Raw genomic sequence first — 23,997 nt, forward strand, 5'->3', positions numbered from 1 at the left:
AACACGGGTTTAAACCCACATGATGACAGCTGAATCATTGCAATGTCACAGAAAATTCTGTTACCGCGTCCCCACAAACTCGGCGCTTTTTCACATTCTGCTCCCGGCCTGCTCATTCTTCTCAATCCCCCTCTCCACACCTCTGATCTATCCATGTCCCCATCTTTCTTTCTCTCCATCATCCCCTCTTCACTCCCAGGCCTCGTTGACATTAACCTGGAGCACTCACATTTTCCCATGGTTCTCCATGTTGCTCTCCGCATGTCAAAGCGGGAGGCTTTATGGCCCACATCCATCAGCGTCACATGCCAGGATTTATGGGTGATGGAGTCCAAACCTGATCGCCTTGAATCAGTCTTGCTGAAGCCGACCCCTGGGCCGCTGTGGGATGTAATGGATGAGCATCCTTGCCCCCTCCCCTCCCCACTTCCCCTCACTCTCTTCTCCTTCCACCTCTCTCCTCGCCTGTACTCTACGCTCATCCCTTCATCTTTCATCCTTCTGCCCATCAGTCCAGTCCTCTTCCTTGCCCTACTTGGCTCTTCTTGGTCATTCATTTAAACCTAATGGAGATTTGGATACCAAAAATTAATGAGACAGAATCACTCAAGAAAATATCCAAGTGCACATGCACCAACGTACACTGGCATAAGCTCATCACTCATTGCTGTGTGTAGGGTTTTATTTGGGCTAATTTATCATGACACTGTATTAATAGGTAACAGTGCCCTTCAGAGGAGAGATGAGAGGCTCCAATTAACTCTGTTCACTGTTCACTGCCACAGACAGACCGGTAGGAGTGACAAAGGTCTGTCAAATTACTCTGTCCTGTAGCAGCTCTCTGCATATTACAGAACGTCACCGTAAATTACATGGGAAAGGGAGCTCAGTGCATGAACAAGTGGAGCTAAATTCTATCTACTATTTTACAAGAGATTTTGTACAGGAGCTTTGTACTTCTTCTGCACCTGCTCTCTAAAAATCCAAATAAGACTAAAAACTCTTTTCTTCTGACTGTGTCTGAATGCTATTAGATTTTATCAGCTGCTGCTAGATAATTAAGCAAATGTTAGCTCCATGAGTTCGTTGAAACACTGTATTCGGCTGATTTTTAATTTGCAGCTGACTTGATTTGAATGGAGGATGGCTACATATATGATACAAGGCTAAAAAAAAATTAATGTTGAAGCTACATGCAGCAGGCAAAATGTCGGCATCCTCACCAGCTGATGATCCATTTAGAAGACATGGGAGCAACAAAACAGCATTGCTCTTGTATTATGTGTAGAGCTAATAAATTCCAGCACTATAAGTACAATCAGTAAGGTTCTGATTAACGCTTTATTGTTCATATCTTCTCACAGTATGTTCGACTTTCAATGTACAGGAGCTTTTAGGATAAGGACAAGCCAATGTGTCGAGCAAAGATAATGGCATGGCAACAGCATGTTTGTCCAGTTCTGCTGGAATGTAAACATCCCCAAAATTAGCACAGAGCAGGACAGAGACTCCAACTAACTAACTCTCTTGTCTTGAAAGTAAACCTTAATTACTATTGCAGGTAGTAAGCTAAGTGTATATAACTCTCTTACTACAGTCTCACACACACAACCTGGGCACGTGGAGATTTCCACAGGAGATTTCCAAACCTGTCTATAGTTACACTTGCTAAGCTATGATTGGGCAATCAGGGGAGCAGTTTTGTGGACAGTCAATAACTTGAAATACTGTTTAAAACTTAACTTTCCATTCAGGAAAAAAATAACCCAATCTTTTATGACAGCAGTGGTGGAACAAATGGTGGAAGTTTGAGACACAAGATCATCCAGCCCTCGGCAGAATTAATCAGCTGAGCCCCTGTGGTCTACGCATAGTGCTCCTGTGACTGAGGGAGTTGGAGGTTAAAGGTCAAACTGTGTTCACCGGTTTACAGAAGGTGTTATTACAGTTATTTGATATATTTACCCAACCTGTTCACCTTCTAACCTGCCTCTATATAGAGCTGGTTATCTAAAAGTTGTACAGTAAACACACACCCACGCACACACATGTTCATTTCTCCAATAATATTGCCCTGCGGCCCCCCAAACAGGTCTGTACCCTAATAAAGGCTTTACACCATGAAAGAAACATGGCAAGGCAGGTTCGACACCCCTGAGCCTCCCTCAACAGACACACACACACACACACACACATACACATGGGCTGTGCCTGGTCACAGGTCAGGAGAGCCTGTAGCTCTCTGAAGTCCAGGGGAGCAGAGCCGCTTGAACCTGTAATATGCTCCTCTCTCCCCTGGTGCCACTTGTTGGGGTTTTAGTGCAGGGGAAATTACACCTGCTCTCCAGCCTGAGACCAGCATTGACACACAGAGACCACTGAGAATTGGGGATTACATACTCACAAACACACAGGCACATGATCACACAGGTAAACCAGAGACGAACTCTGAATTCAGGCTGAGAGAGCACACGTGTGGGTGTGTGATGTTGTATCAGTGACCAACACAACATTTTATAGGAGTGCTTCTCACATCCTTAAAACACTGGTACTATTTTAAATGTACCAAGCAGCCCAAACAGCAATAACAGATTAACAGCCCTGCTCTCCATCCACTAATCCCAGAGGCATGAAAAGAATCAAGACTGTGACCTGTTTTTACCATCCAAACACTTTACGTAGGACATGAAAATAAAGTAAACAGTGATTTATTTACTTCCTATACACAAGATCAGTCTCATGTAAAAAAAAAGTTGAATACATTATGCTGTTGATACTGTTCCGTAGGCCTAATCGTTTGCCAATGTGTAGGCTTAATCACTGGTTAGATGGAGAGGCCGCTTCATCATTGAAATGTTCAGCTAAAATGAACACAACATCGAGCCTACTCTGCAAGTCAAATGTGAGCCAAGAGATAATCATTGATATGGGGCAGCAGGAGAGAATGAAACTAATAAAAAGGCAGTGTATCAAAGTATCGCAGTTAAGCATTAGTCACGTGAGGGCAACTACGCCACAACTCTGGTGTTCTCTAAATGAATCCCCCTCGTCCCGTGCTTGATTTATGGACCTGTAAAAACACACGTTGTTTTTAATCTACTGCTGCCTGAATTTGCCCCTCTAATGAAATGTGGATCTATGTGTGTGTGTCCAACAGAGTGTGTGTGTGTGTGTGTGTGTGTGTGTGTGTGTGTGTGTGTGTGTGTGTGTTTGATAATGATGTATGGGCTGAGGTCTGATTCTTTGAGCATGAATTTTCTCTCTGATAAATATGCATTCAGTTACACAGACTGATTAAGCTGTAAACCAGTGTTAACTCTGTGTCAAAGCACATACAAACACACACATATACATACTTACATGCACATCCGCACACACACACACACACACACACACACACACCCAACTTTCCTGAAAATAATGATAGCAGCGCCTGGGGCAGGATTGTTTGGATGCCTGGAGCAGTTCAGTGATATCAATTCCATGAGACCTGACTGCAGAGGATGTCCTATAAACACAAGACACGGCTCAGAGACAAAGCCATATCAGCAAAAGTCGCACCGGAATGATTTTCAAATTTATGTACCAAAATGCTATGTATTCATGAGGAAAGAAAATTAATACATATAAAATATAATTCTACACATTTACGCTACCATTCAAAAGTTTGGAGTCACCTGCCACAAAAGCTTGATGCTGTACAGTCCTGTAAAGTCCTCTTTAAAAAGAGATGGTTTGTTTGGCTTGTCTATGTTTAGCACTACTGGACTATTAGACCGACAAATCACCTGTTTCAGTCTCACCACTGAGTAGTCTGCACAAAAAAGACAGAAAAACAGCTAAAGAAAAACAGGGTCTCTAAATACCCAGAGCCAATTTTAAGCATCATTGTTGTTCAGTAATTAACTACAGTTGCTCACACTTTTCTGGACAGGAAAAGAAATTAAAAATCATGGAGCATTTGGGGGAAAATTGTTACAACAGTATTCTCCCTGTCATGCAACAATGTGAGGGACATCAACTAAATGGAAGTTTTAATCAGGTAGCTATTCTCTTTATGTGCAAAAAACTACTTTTAAATGTAAATCATGTATGGCATCTTAATTTTTTCTATGTTAAAATACCCAAAGGAAAGAAGGGTGACATGACAATGCAGTGGTTAGCACCGTCCCCTCACAGCAAGAGGGTTCCAGGTTTGAATCCTGGTCGGTTCCCTTCCAGGTTCAAATCCCAGTCTGGGCCCTTCTGTGCGGAGTTTGCATGTTCTCCCTGTGCCTGTGTGGGTTTTTTCCTGGCTACTCTACATTACCCCTATGTGTGAATGTGTGTGGTTGTCTGTCTTTGTGTGTCAGCCTTGTGACTGACTGGTGACCAGTCCAGGGTGAACCCCGCCTCTGGTCTGTAGTCAGCTGGGATAGGCTCCAGCCCCCTTCCCACGATCCTGACAGATAAGTGGTATAGAAAATGAATGGATGGATTGCAGGATAGAAGAAAGCATAGTTATAACAGGTGATTCCAAACTTTTCAGAGTTAGTGTAAATGCATGGCAAGAAATAAAGATTATCAAGTGACTTTGTTTCCCATCTCCATGTTGTGTTTGCTAATGAACACTCAACACCCATTCTTATCACTTTCACATCATCATGAAACCACACATTTGTTCCAGATACAACAGTTGACTACAGGGAGGTTTGCGACTGTTATTCTTGACATTGAAATACGTGACTTACAGTGTCAGAAGGTCGGAGGTGGCAGCTGTTGACTTGTTGTGACCCACTTGTCTCTTTATTAGCAGACAATCCCTCCGTCCTTCACAAAAAACACAAACTGACAACAGGCTACACGCGTGCACACTATCCCCTTCCTCACATGGGAAATGCAATCAGACATGGACATGTAGGGCACCACATGCATACTCATTAAGTTCCCCTCTCGTGTCTGAATATACTCATGATGGGTTATGAAAGATGACGAGAGACAGCATCAGGCAATTTAAATCTCATAGAGACATCAAACACAGAATTACATCTAATTACCCTATTGCATCTCCTATGAACTTTATCAGAGGATCTGAGAGCCTAATTTCAAGCTGCGCTAAAGATGCTAAAAGAACTTGGAGTAATACTGGATAAATGTTATAGTCCATTGCCAGATGGTTTTCTGCATTCAACATTACAACGTTTGCTTGTTTGGCAGACATCAACTCAGCCTGAGTCTGTTTGGCAGCAGTATATTACAATTGGCTCATCTCCTGATTTAAAACATGACAGTGTGCGCTGGACTGCTCTGTCTGTGGTCAGCACTTCTCAGACTTCAATAAAAACATTCTCTTTTGGCAGAGAGTGAAAGGAGGAGAAAAAGAGTGAAAGGGATCCAAGCAACCTCTCACCTCTCTCATCATAAGAAGCCCTCGTCCCAGGGCTATGAGCCCTTCCTCAGAGGGGAGAGTGAAAGAGTGAAGGATGAGAGTCTGTCAGGTTCAAACAACAAAGAGGTGCTGCCTTACACATCCTTCCTCAACCTGTCCCCTTCAGTGGCAGCAGCATCATTTAAATCATTTAAATCCTCCCCAACATGACCTATGGCAAGTGACCCGTCATTCTAACGCTCACACCTCCACGTGAGACGACTGCGGAACTGCTTATTTAGCAGAAAATACCACCCGGCTAACTATGTGATTTATTCAAAATTATTCCTCTATGGTGCTCCTTCACACACTGCATTTGCCCATAGTTCACTGCGGTCCAGGCAATTAGGAGCAGGCCACACCTCTTCAGGAGACAGAGCACCTGGCTACAGCAGACAGACATAAGGAGGAGGAGAGCTGAGCGGCACACAGCTTTTCACGACGGGCTGGAATAACTAAGCAGAGCAGTGAGGGAGAGTGAGGGAGTGAGGAATGCAAGCCAGGCACTTTAGGATTCATTTAGGTTCCCCCATCTCCCTGGTCACTTTATTAGCAGTCTGGGAAGAGTGATGCATGTCCCAAAGCTATGCAAAATGCATAATCAAGCATTTAAATACACACCATGTGAATGGGCAATGTGCATGCATGTGCACGTACATGTGCATGCATACTGTACTTGTGGAGTGTATTGCACAGATGCACAATCACACACACACACACACACAAAGTGCTTACTACTGTAAAACCTCAAGGTATTATTCTTACGTACTCTTACACGTTTATACTAACAGTCTATAGTACACAAAGCCTCCTTTAGTATTCCCACAAGCTGCATTGTAACTGTCACCTGTGCAATGTAAAGAAATCCTCAGTGGTATATTAGAGTAAATCCTATTGTAGTTTCCAGGCTTTGTGTGGTCGCTTGTTGGAGGGATCCGAGTTGGATAAATTTGAGGAGAAGAGGGCTTCCTCGTCAGATTTACATATCGCAATTTCACCCTCATTCCATCAGTCCTTTCTGCTCTGTTCAACGCCAAGCCGAGGTAAGAATATAGCTGGGGACGTGGGACCTTTTTATTCCCAGTCCACAGACAACATGCAGGTAAGGATCAAGCAAATAAATAAGTAAATAAAGAGAGATGAGAAGGTCTCACTGGAGACACGAATGTGAGCTACTAATATGCGAGGAAACAGACTGATGTGCACAACGCATCATCCAGGGAATAAAGGAGAGCCGCCACTCCCTCAATAATTCGATGGATGCACCTGAGATAGCAGGAGAGGACTGAGAGAGCAGGCAGGGGGGGGGAGTGCAGGTATAATGTTTGTACAGTCTGGGGAACAATCTGAAAAGGAGCTCTGGGGCTGCTTAAGTACAAGCTTCAACATCACCAACAACAATCTCCAGTGGATTTATCTGAGCTTTAACAGTGGTGTGTCAGCAAAACCCCATGCAAAAAAAAAAAAAAAAATCTTTTGTTTATGCTTTCTAATGAAAGAAAGTGCACCATGTGAGACATCCTGAATCACCATAAAAAAGTATGCAAAGTTTAATTAAAGCAACTGAGAGAAATTTCTATTTTGTTATTGTTGTTGTTTCCTGCAAGAAAATAAACTTGTTGTGATGAGGTGTTGAAACAAGCCAAAGCCAAAGCCAAAATCTTGAAAGCTATAAGACCTAACAATGATGAGCTATGATGAAGCACTGGATTTTCTGGCAGCACAGAAGAGTGCTACAGAACTGCTCAGTGACCTGGGAAATGGGTTGCAATTCCCTTAATCAAGGGAGGGGGGGGTACAGAATTGAAAGGTGAACAGAGTGGGACAAAAGTCTTTTGAGGCCTTTCTCAAAGATGAAAAAAGAGAAAGAGTCAGGGAGGGAGGGAATAGAGGGGAAGAGTGACTAAAGGAGCAGCATCCTGAGGCCCTGGAGGGGGCTGCAACTGACCAGGTCAGCATTTCACATGTGTCACTTCCTGTTGGCCTCAGCGAGAGGAGCATGGCATGGCGTGGTGGCCAGCGGGGCACAAGGCCTGTCAGAATGACACAGGAGGTTATGCACCAGGCAAACAGGCAAAAAGCCCCCCCCCCCACACACACACACACACACACCACTTTTCCTATACAAAACAAGTATGATTCAGGTTAAATGTAGAGCGAGGATGACACAGACAGGGCTCTGAATGCGTGGCCTAATGAACAGACCACATGCTATAAAAAAGAAAAGAGAAGTGGGACTCATCCAGAACTTCGCCATCTCACTTTGTTTTATGTAGGCCATGATGCGTAAACATTTGATATTCTCATTATAAATCACAGGTTTTGACCCAGGAAAAGCTGGTGTCAATCGGTAAGACCATGTATCTGGAAGGCGTGGGAACACTTGACATCTTAAAAAAAGACATGTCTTGTTTCTCTCTGTCCTCCCAGACCTTTTCCACTTCCACTTTGTAAAAATCCAGTCATTTCACATGTAATAGCAGATGCGACTAAAGGGGAACACTGTGTCTCATTGATTCTGTTGTTACGTTATCCTACAGCATGAGAACCAGCATGTCTACAGCACAAGTACATTATCTATCAATACATCTGTATAGATCTAAAGGTTTGAATTTGATTTTTAAAAAATAGAGGTTTGTACCCATGGGTTTGAGTGTATTCTTTGTCTGATGTTCATATCTGGCAAAGTAACTGTCTGTCAGGCGGGCCGTCTGCCTGTAAGAGTGACCGCTGCTTATCGGCTCTCAGTCCGCCTGTCTCGCTTTGCCTCTCTGGCCTGTGTTAATGTTGCTGTTTGACATTGCAAGCAGCAAGCTTTTTTCCCCCAGCAGCCTCGGTGGACACTGAGCTTTAGCCTAATTGGTTCCAGAGCAGACCCTGACAGAACTCTCCTCAGCGGCACACAGCCATATTAATACCTCCCTGCAACACACACACACACACACACACACACACACACACACACACACACAACAAAAACAAGCACAGCAATCAGTGACTAGCTCCCTAATTAACGCTTTTACAAAGCATCTCATTAGCATGTGTTGTAGAAAGGGGCAGTGGGGGGAGTAAGCATTTTGGATTAAGAAAAGAAATTACAAAATAAGACCATGTATGGCCATGTGTGTCTGAGTGTGTACGTGAGCGTACTGTATTCTACTCAGGGGCCAAGGGCCTTGGTTGGCCCACCAAGCACTGGGTTCTATCTCAGGAGAGTCCATTACAGCTCTCTAAGGGAGACACTGGAGTCAAAGATAAGCAGAATTTTAAAGGCAATCAGGAAAAATAAATCTCTGACACCCAGGCAACGCTTTGGTTGTTAACCAGCAACTTAACCTGCTTGCACTGTGAGTGGAATAGGAGACGGGTGGGTACGGAGCTGTGGGAAAATAGCTAAGTTAGGTCATATTTAAGGCAGAGACCATGAGCTATAGAGTTCAAAGATTTGCGCATAGAGTTACTGCGACATGACAAACGCAAAATGCAAAATATAAATTTATCATTGTGCATGAATCAAGATTTTGGTCTGCCTTGTCTCATTTTGCTGCTACCACGCTTCACCCTCAGCACTTCCTCTATCTGTCTTCCCATCTCTCCCAGCACCCATCTGCTGCTTAATCCCCTCCTGGTTTTACTGTGGCTTCATCACCGCCTGTAAAAACAGCCCCCTTTGAACCCTATAAAGGCAACCAGCATCAGGCTTATTGTAAAACACAATCATAAGGTAAATGTTTATCCCCAACCCGCCACTCTAAACTCCTCTAATGAGCCTGCTGGAGGGGTTTCACCTCACAGCTCAAATAAAGGCAGAGAAAACAGCACATCCTGCTCAGATCAGGCCTGTGGTGGGGATGCAGCTAAAGTCCCATCATGACAACAGTGTGTAGAATAAACACAGCAAGACAGTAATTTCATGATAAAAAGTCAGCAAGAGCAGAAATGGTAACACAATCTCTAAAGTGCCAAAAGCACTGTATAACGTCCAGCACAAATAAAATACTTTGAGAGCCATTTAAGTTCAGAACAGATTTGTCCTACTGTAAATTGTACTTTTCTGTTCATGTTGTTCCTGGAAAAGCAGACTGTGATTGGTTGGGAAGGAGAAGCCCTTTGACCCAGTTCTTCCTAACAGCCAGTGGCTGTTCTGACCTTCCTATTATCCATCTGTGACCCCTCTATTATACCCACTGTCAGTACACGGTGCTATGCTGTACGGCACCGCCCTGCCCTGCGGATGAGCCATCACTCTCACCTCTGAGCAGCGACGCCAGCCCACACAGCCAGAGACACACAGACAGAGAGCTAGAGAATGAAGGAGTTCAGAGTAATAGTAAGCAGGTAGTTAGAGGTCAGAGGTCCTGTGCAATCGGGACAGCAGTTCCACTCCTGGCAGCCAGAGCGGAACTTTGAGAGGGACCTGGAAGTAGATATGATGACCTTTTGTACAGAGGACCCCAAAATATACCCTCTTATCAAAATGACCTTAACGCAGGAGCATGGGAAGGCGAGCAGAGTCCATCCATCATCTTAAAGATTAATCCTCCTCTCTATTCTTCTCCTGAATCTATTAATAATGTCGCCAGAGGGGAGAATTTGCGGCAAAGATTTATTCTGATATTGTGACTTTTATTCATTAGCCTATAACAGGGGGATTCCTTGAGAAGGAAATATGGAGTGAGCTTAGGGAATGCTAATTTACTTCTCGTGCTCTGTACGAACTATACAGATCTCTATAAACTCAATAATTTGCTGACAATCTGCCCGTGCCACATGCCAATGTGCCACAAAAAGGGAAAATTAGCATTTACACTGCAGAGGTCACCGATCATTTGATCTTTTGAAGCAACTCCAAGCAGCCTCCATTTGTTCATTTGCAAACATTTAACAGCATCTTGAATGGTTCTGTGGCAGGTGCGAAGCTTGAAAATCAATTTGACTGCAAAATCTGGTACTTGGATCAGAGCTTTTCCTCACTTATTTAGACAAAGCAGCTACATTAATAGATCTGTACACTAGATTTCACACTGTGGAGCAGCACTGACAGCCCCAGGGGCATACTTCAATTAGAGACTTGGGTGAGTTTAAACACTGCAGATCTACTCTTGCTCAAAGGCGTTTGTCTCCCTCTCTCTCTCTCTCTCTCTCTCTCTCTCTCGCTGCTGCCCCCCCCCCCCCCCCCCATATCTGCACTGAGCACTCACTCTCCGTCTTCTTCAAGTCCTGCTCTCTGTAATCAACCCAGTGCTAATGGCTTATTCTTTCTGCTCCAGCACCCACATTTCACTTGTTTATTTTCCCACACTCGTAAATCTGGGGACGCGTCACAAGCGCAGCGATATTAGAGCAATAATCTCAGGTAATTATCAGATGCCCTCTCTCACTTCCTCCCCCCACCTCCCTTTAACTCCCGCCTCCCCTCTCTCCTGAGAAGCATGCAGGCAGTTTGTGAGAATCTAAACATGGAAATTTCAACTATAGACCTGAGTGTGTGGATCATATAAAAATTTATTTCATGTGAAATTGTGGCACACATCCTCAAGTGGACTTTTCTTACAGTCACAAATCACAAATTTGTCTCAGAGAGATGTGGTTAAGGAAAATCCAGATCAAGATGTTCAAAAAGAAATAAAAGCCTCAAGAAGAAGAAGGATCCTCCTGCCAAGACGGACAGACAAAAACTTCGTCTTCCACAGAGAAATAAATTATTGCGTATCAGACTTTGGCTACGCAGACAGTACTTGTTAGTAGCTGTTGACATTGTCAGGCTACCACATTTAAGAGTGTCAAACAAAACTGAACGGTTCTTGAAAGTTTGACTGCCACTTACCCACTCCTGCTGGATGGCACTAACTGCTTTGCTGGCCCGCGACAGGTTTCGACATGCCAGGATCACATGGGCACCATGCAGAGCAAAAGACCTGGCTGTTTCAAAGCCTGAGGCGTGATCAGGGAGATGGACAGACAGACACACAGACAGAGAGACACAAAGAAAAGAAACAGAATGAAAGCGAGCAATGCTTCAAAGATTACTTTTTTCTGGAGATAACTTTGATTCTCAGGGGTTGAATGTAATGGGGCAGTGGGGGGTGGAAGTTAAAATCCCTATCAATTTTCCATATAATTTTTTTCATTGAGTAGCTCAGTGATCTAGTAGAGGGAGTTAATCATTTCCCTGTGAAGTGATGAAATTGATTGAATTATTGTGGTTCAAGACTTTTCCCTCTCTTCTTCAGATAAAGTTTGGGATCTGACCGCCGGCTCTCGAGAAGGTGCCGCTGCTCATACCGGGTTAGTGGAAGGGAGGCTGCCTGTTAATTATGTTGGTAATTACACAGTGATGGCAGTAATTATGAAAACATGGCTCATAATAGAAGGACTCTAAACGAACAATCGAACAGACGTGGCATTCAAGATGAAACATCCGTGTGATATTTCAGCACACGAAAGGACCCCCGATAAGGACATTCCTCCCATGAAACGAGGTCTGCAAAAACACACAGAATTTATCAGTCCAAGACTACTTCACGGCTCCATCCAAATCATGTAGTCACGATAAAACTGACAAAACTGGAGATAGAGGGAGAGAAGTTCATTGCTAAATTACAAGTCTAAATGGGTCATTTCAACTCGTAGGTTGAATTAATTTATGAGATTTTTTCCCTTCACCGTATTTTTATTTCCTCTGACATTTACTATCCTTCAAAGTGTCCTGGAAAAGTTCAACAGCAGCGTCACACATTTCAGTCCCACTTCTACAGTATACACAAACCACAGTCAGATACACACACCCAGACATACATATATTGTAGTGTGCGAGTGCCCCGATTGATAAACTGACAGGTTCATCAACTGACTGAAGCAAAGAGAGTCTGAGAGTGTATGAACGGATGGATTAATATGAACTGTAATTAGATTATATGTCTTAATCTGATTTTCATTAAGAGCAAAACTGGGAGGCCTAATTGTGAGGAGAGTGTTAAGGACTAATATCTATTAAAACTCAAAATTGGAGTCAGACGAGAAGCCCTCTCTGACAAGTGAAGCATGGAATTAAATTATATGACACCTTATTAGGTGTAATGGAGGGGACTGTGGCCGTGAGCGGAGATCATTTCGCTCACAGGAAATGGAAATGAAAATAAAAACAATGTGACGGGGGGAAAAAAAAAGAGGGGCGTATAGAGTCCCAGAGTAAATACGCCTTTTGAATTTGCAAGGTGGAGCAGGAAGCTTTAGGAAACATATGTCATAAAAACTTCACAATATCATACAATTTCATTCCATCTAAAGAGTAATAGTAAACAAGCTAAGGATGTGTCTTGTAGTAATATTATTCAAAATGTGCAAAACAGAAACAATCCATAAGCAGCGACAGAATAATCTAAATTTACAAATGTCCAAAGAGGACTCCAAACATGCCATAATTTAAAAGACTTTTTTTCTAGCCTTTATAAATTGGACAAGGGTACCGGCTGCTGGTAAACAACAACACCTCACACTCACTTGTTGTGTGTACAAACCATGAAAGTGAAATTAATCGACACCAGTGTTTTCCATAATGGAGAACAAATTAGAATATGGCAGCAACAACAGCAGCAGCACCAAAGCCATGTATTTCCAATGACAAATAACAAGGGCTTGACATTAATTGTGAAATAACGAGAGTAGCGCTGCTGTAACAGAGACTCCCCGCCCTCTCACCCGTGTTGCCGGTAGAGAGGGCCACACTGAAATGAGTTCCTGGTCAGGTGTACAACACTGAGAGCCTGTTTCAGCGGTGTACGCTGATGGTGGAACATGACAAGAGGTCAGACAGGGGGTTCTTTTGTTCTGGTGGATCGACAGACGCCATAAGCTGTTTTACAACAAACACAAGGCCTGACTATTACGCCTGGCTGTAATGATCAACAACTCTGTAGAAACAGATGTATAAGACAAACAGTCTGTGCATGGTCTGAACACTTTTTTAAAAGATTTGGAGGTGAAGATGACAGAGTAAAGTCTGGTTAAAGCAGACCTTTTGATTGTGTGCTTGTTCAATCTGAAGATTCACAACGTAACAAAAATACAGTAAATGGCTCAGCTATTTTGGAAATTTGTTTTACTGTAATGTATAAAAAGCATAAAAAATGTGTAAAATGTCCATTAAGCAGTGAATGCTCTTCATGGTACATTAGGATCTTGGCCCTACTGATATCCCCCAATAATGAGTGTGATTTAGTGATTTCACGCTTTGTTTGTCCTCCCTGGCCCGCCGCCCCTCTCTGGATCCCCCTCGTACACAGGTGTATTGGCTCAATGTAATGAGATCATTACCAGCCTCGTCAGTAAACGTGTTTATTTGGCAAACGGAGCTGCCTGCTCCGTCTCTTGATCTGCATCCAAAGAGGCATTTAACTAAAATAAGCTCCGTAGTACAATTGGGCAAACAGAAGTCAATTCAGATCATTACAAGACCTGTGGGTAAACATGTCGAGTTCCCACAATCCCCTTTCGATAAATCTGAAACTGTGCTGGAAAAAACACAAGCAACACAGATCATGAGCAGACTCCATGTGAGCCAGTTTCACATTTTTAAATGTAATGTATAACATAAAAATATGTTATGCGATATATTTTTGCAGCAATGAATAAATTTGATAAATATGTGACTTATAATTAAACTGTTAATGTCTGTGTATCTCTGACAAATTTAATTAGGTGCAGTCAAGCCGATTTATTCATTAAAATGTGCAGGTTATTTTGGTGTTTATAAATTGGTAGATTTATTGAGCAAGCTGTAGTCCTTTTCCATCTGGTCCAATGATGCCACTGCACGGTCTCTCCCTAAATTCAAGCCTTTAACCCCTAAATTATATCTCATCTCATTCTAACTCTAAAGCTGTGTGCAAAATCCCTCTGCAGTTACTACTGAGGATATTCACTGTCATTCTAAGTGAGAAGAGTATACTATACTGTGCCCTTAAAGTTTCCCACGGTGGGACAAAGAAAAGTGTCTGTGGCCTGTAAACTATACCAGTTAAACCTGAAAATCCACAATAAGCTGTGGAGAAGGCTTCTCAAACGGGGCAGTGATAATACAAGGAAAAATGGGGGAGAGCTGTCAAATGCAGAAAAGTGAGGAAGTGACGGTCGGATTGGCAGCTACTCTGTAAAGCAACACATTTCACGCTTGGTGCTCTGCTCCCAGAGGCCACTGCTGACGTGTCTGGAAAAAGTGTCATGATCAAACATGTGAATATGAAATAACAACAGAACATTGACTTTTTTTATGTTATTCAAGCTACTGAGTGCTTGTGTTTGTGCATATACTTTTCTGTTGTTTCATCAGCACCTTCTGCTAACAATCTCACAATTTACACGTACAAATATTACAGATGTGCATGAATGACTGAACAGAGAAGGACAAAGTCTCAACTCCTGACTCAGTGGTAAGTCTACCTGGTCCAGCATTTTTGTCCCAAGAAGTGTAGAACAGAAACCCCCCTCCCTCTTCTGACTTTTAAGATCCCCTCTAATTCTCCTCCATTAGTCCAAGAGGAGGGAGATGTCACCCCAAAAGTGGGATGTATGGTTAGTAATTACAGCCCAAGGTTGAGTTGTTCCGGGCGAGAGCACTGGAGTGGCTCTATTACCCCTCCCTGTCCCTTTCTGCCTCCTTCCTACCCCGCCGCCACCCACTGCTGTCTCACCATCCATGCGAGCCCTATCTTGTACCCACCCACCCCCTTCTCTTCCTCTGACCCTCTGTGTCAGCCTCCAACTCCCTACACAATCGCTCATCATGGCCTCACTTCGCATTGGTCACCCCTGCTCCCACTGCAGCCAGCAGACACCCTGACAATCCCCCCCCCCCAACACACACACACGCTCGCAGGGGACAGTAAAAACAATATACTCACACATGGGCAACAATGAACTCAGACCCCAGATGCCTGCTTATGCACACATATCTCCTGAACATTCGGGCTATTTTCTTCACTGTCATCAAAACCCCCATCATGTAACTTTCATCCCCTCATCATTTGCAGACTGTAAACTCGATAGGTCTATAAACTACTTGACTACACACAATAACCCAGTACCCTTTCATTTTATTTTACCTACAGCCGTTAAGCATATATATGTATTCCATCCTCTCTCTAACCACTTCAGTTCTATTATATTAGAGCTGTAATCATTATTGAACCCTTCTGGCCTCCAGCATAATACTCTTTGCATGTTACACCAGTTTTGAGTCTGCATAGCAAATTTCATCCAAGGTTAATAAAGTTAAATAATTTGACTAACCAACCAGAACTGGTTCTCATTACGTAGCCAATAAACACATTCATCAGAGAGGACGTGAAATGCCCGTTGAAAAAAATAAATAAATAAATAAAGCTCCCCTTCGATTTCCTCAGTGGCTCGGTTCAGAAGCTGACACAGAGGAGGGCCGGAGCAGGACGCAGGCCGGCCGCCCCCCCAGTGGACAAACACACAAAATACTGTCAGACGTTTGAATATAAACACAGATGCACTCTGGATGTCATCTAAACCACACACAGCCACTCAGAGATGCTCAGAGACACGCATACCCACACACAGGCACCGCATGCCACACTCACCAGGAACATCTTTTTATCCATCTAATTCCTCCCACTATGAATAATACATTTCCCTCCTTTCCGAGGCTCGGGTTTAACGCATCGCTGCGCGGGTCTTTAAGGGGGTCCTTATTCATAAACAGCAGTGCAGTAAATACCAGAGCTTTGCAGCCAATTTAATGGCAGTTATGCTTAACAAATCTGCCTCAATCTAATGATCAGCCACAAAGCTAGGCTATGGCTTTAATCTGCACACAGAGGCTCCCCAAGCTCTGCGACTCACTGAATATGCTTAGGGATCTCTCCATCCAGAGAGAGGAGAGCACCGGCCTGACACTTAATCCTCCAAACACAACACCGGGATCAACACAAACATAGAACAATGTTAGTCTTTCATGAATAAGAATAACATTGAAAGTCCTAAAACACTGCAGTGACGATGCATAGATATAGTGAAACATTATGAAGCACCCTTTTCCAAATCCTTGCTACTCCCTGTCTGGACTGACTGAGACTTTTCTGCTGCTTAGTGCAGCATTGACCCTGCACCTAAACAACAACACCACATGGAAGTAAGTGTATGCATTTAGATTGAGTAGAGCTTTGTAATTGAAGCTATTGCAAGCCACTGTGCAGAATCGCCAAAAAAGTTCAAATAAAATTCTAAACATGTTGACAGAAAAGGGTTAAACACTCACAATGTAGAAGAATTTAAGCTTTGAGAACATATAATCTTAAAAAGCTGCCTGTTCAATTATTGCAAACAATATTTCTTTTGTCTCGAAATACAAAATGTTGTTATTAAAAGTCAAATCACCTTCACCTCTGAATGTATGTTTTCTACTGTGCTGGGATAAAAATCATAGCACAAAAAAAAGATAGCTGGTCTGCCTGAATGTTTTATTGCGGGTCAACACATTATTTCCAACCGCTACCCAACATACGTTCTGCTGACAACATGGCACCTGCTCTCCAGGTAGAAGGACACATGTATGTAGTTACACATAGGTCCCAAAAGAGATGTCACAGGGCAAACATGACTGCATGTGCTGGCAGAGCTCAACACAAATATAGTCTTGCTGCAACAGGCAAATGTATTTTAGGAAAGCTTGTGCTTTAAAAATCAGTGCTGGAAAATATAGTGTGCATCCTGCACACTCATTTCATGTGAAGACAGAAAGAAAGTATTTTTTTCTGGGAACCCAGTGGGTCCCGGAGATATCATGACAATGGCCCTTTAAGGACAACTGTTCCATGGACCCCTGGTCAGTAAATAACCTGAGAGTTAGTTGATAGGAGGGGAATTAGAGCCAGAGCAGGAGTGTGTAATGGGGATGGATAGGAGGCTCAGGCCTGGGTCAAAGCCGCTTAGGAATCAATGCAGAGGTACAGGTGTAGAACCACAGGTCTATAAGAGGAAGAAAACCTTTAAAGTGACTGGGAGAGAGAAAGGGAGAGAAGTAGAAATGGGGGGGAGACCACAAACTGCAATCATTCATTTCCATTATCACAATTAAAAACACCACTCAGGTTGGTACTGGTTTTTAATTTACAAAAGAAAGCAGAGAGAGGAAGAGTAATGTTGTGAACCGAGCGCAGTGATCACATCGGCAAGACAAACCACATTACTGTCTTGCCTCCCAGCATTATTACAGTGGAGCTCCAAGGCTGGTCACAAAACCTGACACGATGACATTTCACGCATAAATAAACTCATAGGTGCTTTTCGTGCGCGTGTGCATTAAGAAATAAATCAAAGAGCTGAAATGTAAATTTGCTAATTAAATAATATCCCACCATTACTAATAAAAATGTCACAATTCCTATGGAGGAAATAAGCACTGAAGAAAATGGAAATAGCCTTGACACTTGGATTAAAACACTATTGATGCCATTAAAATGCTAAGTGGGTCCAACCAATTGGCATAACCACATTTCACTGGCAGAATGTCAAAGGAGCACACAAGTAGTAGCAATTACTATTAGAATACATATTAATTATGGGTGCTGCATATTTAATGCGTTAAAGTAAAACAAAGGTTATGTTCATGTGAGTTTATTAAGCATTCACACAATAGAAAAATGTCTGTGTGCTGTAGCTATTTGATGCATCATTTAGAGAAAAGCTGCTTTTTTCAGATGAACAGATTTTCATTTACTAAATACATTGCAGCAAATCTTACATGTGGATTATTCTTTTTCATTATATAGTTTTGTTTTTTTTTAATTTACTAGGGCAAAAAACAGGCACATGTGAAGCAGTTAATATGACAACGTTTAAAAACTTCAACTGCAACAAAATCGTGGACCTCCTGTGCCCTCTTGTGGTATAAAGCTATTTTCTACTTCTCCCTATATAATTATTATTCACCATCTTTAATCAAAAGGCCAAATAATCTTATTTTATTTCAGAATCAATATGCTTTAACCTTTTCCCCTCTCAGAAGTTCTTTAAGAAAATGACAGAGTTCTGAGAGGCCATTTAAGTCAACACTTGTACTTTAAAATTCAAGCAAGTCTTGCTTAGTTTTTATGCATGTTTTTGGTCATTATTCAGCTGCTAAATGATGATATATCAATAACATAACTTCAGGCAAGAGGGAATGTCTGCAATTATTCAAGTGCAAGTCAAACAACTGAATTATTTCCAGTTCAAATGTGGACTTCATGGACAAGCTCTCTCTGTGTGGTAGACTTTCTTTCAGACTTTAGCAATGTTATTTTTGTACGGTGGCAATGTTATACTTTTATTTTAATTATTTCCTGTTATATTTATCCTGGGTCCAAACAATAACTGAATGTTTATCTTTATTAATGATACATAATTGTGCTGTGATTGTGATTCATTTGTCTAATTTCTACATTGCAAGAGAGCACCTAAGTTCACCTGAGTACACCTGAGTTCAGTTCAGCACAATTATGAAGTGTTAACATGGAGTGTTTGTATGCTGTATGTGAATATTAATTATACTGAACATTTCTTAGTTTTCTAGTTTGAAATCAAACAATACTTTCTCAAGGACAATAACATTGGCATTTGCATTAATTCTTTATGCTGCATCCTTGAATATGTTTATAGATAAAGAGACAGATGGAAGAACAACAAGGTCAGGAAGGCATTGAAGTTAACAAACTGCTTTGTTGAGTGAAGGGCCCCATGCTGCTGTAAATCTATATACTACAGCGCTGCTTTGCAGCTTCTTGCGATACACAAAGCAATTACACTGCTGTGACTTTCCTTGGGACAAAGAATTTGAATATAAAGACAATTAACGATTTTATATTTATTTGATTTCCCTCATGCTGTCATTATCTATCCCCAACAAAGCAGCAAGTCTGAACAAATGGCCACTACTTGTGCTAATTTAAACTAAAGGAAAGGGGAAATACATTTGTTTCCAGACCATTATATAGTGAGCCATGCATTTGCTGGGTACAAATGGACACCATTCATTACAGTTAACAATGACATCCAATTCAGCCCAGCTAATGAACTTCAATACAATCATGTTCGGTATTAAGGAGTGATTTGTTGTGTCTAAGTGTATCATTTTGGAGCCTAATGTTGATGAATGCTTCGCTGTGGAGAGATGGGGACTTGGAGAATGCAGAGTTGTTCTTGTCAACGTTGCACTATCGAGTAATACAACATCACCACCTAGTGGCATTATCATGGAAACACACTTGACTTACGGACGATTTCTAACATCATTACATGTACTATACATACAAAAGTATCCAGACACTTGTATGTGGGATGTTTTAGGGGTTGACTGTGCCCCGGTGCGCAAAGTCCATAAAGACATGGTTGGACAAGTTTGGTGTGGAAGAACTTGACTGGCCCTCACAGATGGCCCTGACATCAACCCCAACAAACATCTCTGGGATGAACCGGAACTGAGATTGTGAGCCAGGCCTTTTTGTCCAACATCAGTGCCCGTCCTCACTATTGCTCTACCCACTAAAATATTTAGTTGAACCACCTTTAGCTTTGATTACGGCACGCATTCGCTGTGGCATTGTTTCGATAAGTTTCTGCAATGTCACAAGGTTTATTTCCATCCAGTGTTGTGTTAATTTTTCACCAAGATCTTTCATTGATGATGGTGGAGTCTGACCGCTGCACAAAGCCTTCTCCAGCACATCCCAAACATTCTCAACAGGGTTAAGGTCTGGACTCTGTGGTGGCCAATCCATGTGTGAAAATGATGTCTCATGCTCCCTGAATCACTCTTTCACAATTTGAGCCGATGAATCCTGGCATTGTCATCTTGGAATATGCCCGTGCCATCAGAGAAGAAAAAATGCACTGATGGAATAACCAGGTCATTCAGTATATTCAGGTAGTCAGCTGACCTCTTTCTTTGAGCACATACTGTTGCTGAACCTACACCTGACCAACTGCACCAACCCCAGATCATAGCACTGCCCCAATGGGCTTGTACAGTAGGCACTAGGCATGATGGGTACATCACTTCATCTGCCTCTCTTCCTATCCTGATGCGCCCATCACTCTGGAACAGGGTATATCTGGACTCATGAGACCACATGACCTTCTTCCATTGCTCCAGAGTCCAATCTTTATGCTCCCTAGCAAATTGAAGCTTTTTGTTCCTGTTAGCCTCACTGATTAGTGGTTTTCTTAAGGCGACACAGCTATTCAGTCCCAGTCCCTTGAGTTCCCTTCGCACTGTGCGTGTGGAAATGCTCTTACTTTCACTATTAAACATGAGTTCTACTGCTGTTTTTCTTCGATTTGACTTCACCAAACGTTTAAGTGATTGCCGATCACGATCATTCAGGATTTTTTTCAGGCCACATTTCTTCCTCGAAGACGATGGGTCCCCACCATCCTTCCATTTTTTAATAATGCATTGGACAATTCTTCACCCATTTTTAGAAGTTTCTGCAATCTCCTTAGATGTTTTCTCTGCTTGATGCATGCCAATGGTTTGACCTTTCTCAAGCAGACTAACATCTTTTCCACGACCACAGGATGTGTCTTTCGACATGGTTGTTTAAGAAATGAGAAGCAACTCATTGCACCAGTTGGGGTTAAATAACTTGTTGCCAGTTGAAAGATAATCGCTCAGTAATTAACCAATAGAAGGCTCGTACCTATTTGCTTAGTTAAATCCAGGTGGCGGCTTTTTTTTTGCCCAGGCAGTGTACATTAATAAGCAAACTTCTCACAGAAACATGCCAAACTCTTGTGGAAAGTCTTCCGAGAAGAGTGGAAGCTGTTATAGTGGCAAAGCTGTCTATGTATTTAGAATGCGATGTCATTGGTGTAATGGTCAGGTGCCCCAATACTTTTGTCTATATGGTGTAGATTGAGATTTTATGAAACTCACCAATTCCAGAGTTGCCTCCAGTAATGAGGACAACCTTATCAGAGAGGTCACGACCCTGCAGGATCTCAAGTGCAGCAGTATTTCCATCATACCGTTTTGGCTTCACCACTACATCCTCTACTGTAAATGCCTGCCGCGGGTCAAAATATGTGGTCCGCTTGTTAATGTGACTGAAAATGACAGAGGAAATGGGACATTATAGAGGAGACATTATCGCAGATTTGTACAGTTCAGCACTGAGTGAGGTCAAAATAAGCTCATTTGTTTCAGCTGTTAAGTAGAGGTTCAGTCATCAGTCTACTTACTCAACATAAATGATCTGTCCTTTTTCATCAGTTTCTTGCTCCCATCCATACGGTAAGTCTGCAGTAAAAATCATATTGCTTTAACAGCCTGAATACACAAGAAAACAATGAATACTTTTCCTGCAGGTGATACTTACAGAATTCTCTAAAAAAAATCTTTACGTAGCGCTTATACACATACAACTACTGATGTAAGAAACAAGGCATTCAACAAGACTACTGTCATATCTGATGGTTGCAAAGCCAAGGTTATGACACCATTAGAGAGCACACAAAGCCATTTTAAGTGAACCTGAAGCTGACAGAAACACACGTAAAACACTGAAAAACAAGTAAATCAAACAAACCTCCAGCACAACGTTTTTTCTTCCCCGTCTTGGGGTGTTCCCACTGTGTCTTCATCTCATCATGGCTGTTGGTACACAGACACAAAGGAACATTGGAAACTTTAATTCATATATTTATCTATGTGTTGAGAAAAACACACACAGATCACAGTCAATGTGACTTTAATGTAACAGATCTAGAAAAAAAAAAGTTGCAGCTTCCTGGTTGGTCAGTGTTATACCTTAAAAGAAATGAATACTTGATATAAAAGGCAGACCAAATCAAAATGAAATAAATATAGTATACAGCACATGAAATGTAACCTGACAAAACCTGTTAAAGAAAAGGAGCAGACAATCACAACAACAGCAGCTGGGACAAAAGATTATAAAAAACAAACAAAAAAAAGCACTGCAAATCACGGACATATGACACAGACAGGCATTCATAAAAGAAAACAAATAAACAGTGGCACACAAAACTATCACTATTAAGCATCTCATGCGTACCAACTTTAAAATATGTCTACCATATGTAGTGCTTTCCATTTGGTTTGTGGAAGATTTAAATGCATGTATTTGGCTTGGGATTTTAGGAATCTCCCCCAAGAGGACCTTTTGTGTTTTTCAATTTAAAAAAAGCGTAATTTCACAGACTTGAACCACTATTAACCCATACCTGGGAACAAAAAGTTGGAAAAGCTTAACGTAGATGATAAATAAACAACACTTGAAAAACGTAGTGATAAAAATAGCAAAAATAAAATAACGAGTCCACCAATGACCAAATGCAGGCACTAAAAGTCATTTAGCTAGTTTTGATGCAATCCACATTAAATACACATGGCCTGTCTGCTGCACCTACGCTTTAGAGAGAAAAACCCTGATATCGATGACAGACATTAATGTAAAGAGCAGAATGAAGTATTAAGCAAACACCATGTTGGTGCTGTGGTTTCATATATCTTCCACATTCGAGCAACCCAGTGCACCACTTTCCCATCATTAAGTTCAGGCTTTTATATTCAAAGAAAGACTCTGTCCCGAAGTTATGCATCTCATTTCACAACGTCTGAGCTACACAACTGCAGCAACTGCATACTGCTGAAACTACAGTATGACTCGCAATACCACAGTCAGTCTTATCAAGATATTTCTTATTAAATATTCTTCTAGCAATACTGCACGTGAGCTCTGTAGACTTTATAATTCACGGTACCAACGCAGACTTGCTGTAGCTATCGTGCTGTATTAGCAACAGACTAATAACATGGTCATTCGGTCATGAACAGGGCTAAAGCTAAACTCTTAAATACAGGCACGCCGGAGTGGACAGTTAATGTTACTAAGCTAGAGGTATTCCACTTACTTTGCATAGTAGACCCAACCATCTTTCGTAGATCTCTCTTCCCATCCGGGAGGTAATTCATCCTCACTATCAGTATCGTCCATACCTGCGTATTTCAGAGCAGCCATTGCTGTCGTTTTTTCACGTAAACGATGGCGCTACAAACATAAAAGCAGTAAGGAATATCTGCTTTGAAGGATGAATGCAACTGTCAGAGAAGCAGAGAATTACCAGCACTTCCGCAACAACACGGTGACGACTGCCGAATAGCCTTTTGGGAAATTGAGGCTGGTCGCTACAACAACAACAATAAGAATTTGGTTATTTTTTACACCAGTCTGTTTGATGGCTGCTTGTATAACCTTAAATTGTCCTGCACAGTAATTCAGCATCAGCTCTGTTATTATTATTAGCTCTTATGTATGCAAGGACACTAATTCTCCATTTTCACTACTATTCCACCTGCCACTTAGCCTGTTTGGCTACCTGCTGTTGATGTCCTGCCTGTTTGCTGAGAGTATGGTTTCAGATGATGGCTACACGGTTATTAGGAAACAAGGTAACCCATAAAATTAGAAAATAGATATATCGAAATTGGAAATGTACAAATAGCATACTGGTGTAACTGGCCAACAAACATCTCTGGAAATTGACTACCAGTATCCCACTTG

General features: G+C 42.0%; 1 protein-coding gene across 1 annotated transcript in view; it reads right to left on the reverse strand.

Annotated features, from left to right (window-relative positions):
• wwox (WW domain containing oxidoreductase) overlaps positions 1-23,588 on the reverse strand; it is a 122,109-nt gene extending 98,521 nt beyond the window's left edge. Inside the window, exons 1-5 of the mRNA XM_046394902.1 lie at positions 23,348-23,588; positions 22,000-22,064; positions 21,653-21,710; positions 21,348-21,517; positions 11,235-11,341 (exon numbers count right to left, since the gene is read on the reverse strand). Coding sequence (XP_046250858.1) covers positions 11,235-11,341; positions 21,348-21,517; positions 21,653-21,710; positions 22,000-22,064; positions 23,348-23,454 — 507 coding nt within the window. The 5' untranslated portion in view covers positions 23,455-23,588. The remainder of the gene's footprint in view (positions 1-11,234; positions 11,342-21,347; positions 21,518-21,652; positions 21,711-21,999; positions 22,065-23,347) is intronic.
• Positions 23,589-23,997: the final 409 nt, after the last annotated feature.

The sequence above is a fragment of the Scatophagus argus genome, chromosome 7 (assembly GCF_020382885.2).
Source record: "Scatophagus argus isolate fScaArg1 chromosome 7, fScaArg1.pri, whole genome shotgun sequence".
Lineage (NCBI taxonomy): Eukaryota > Metazoa > Chordata > Actinopteri > Scatophagidae > Scatophagus > Scatophagus argus.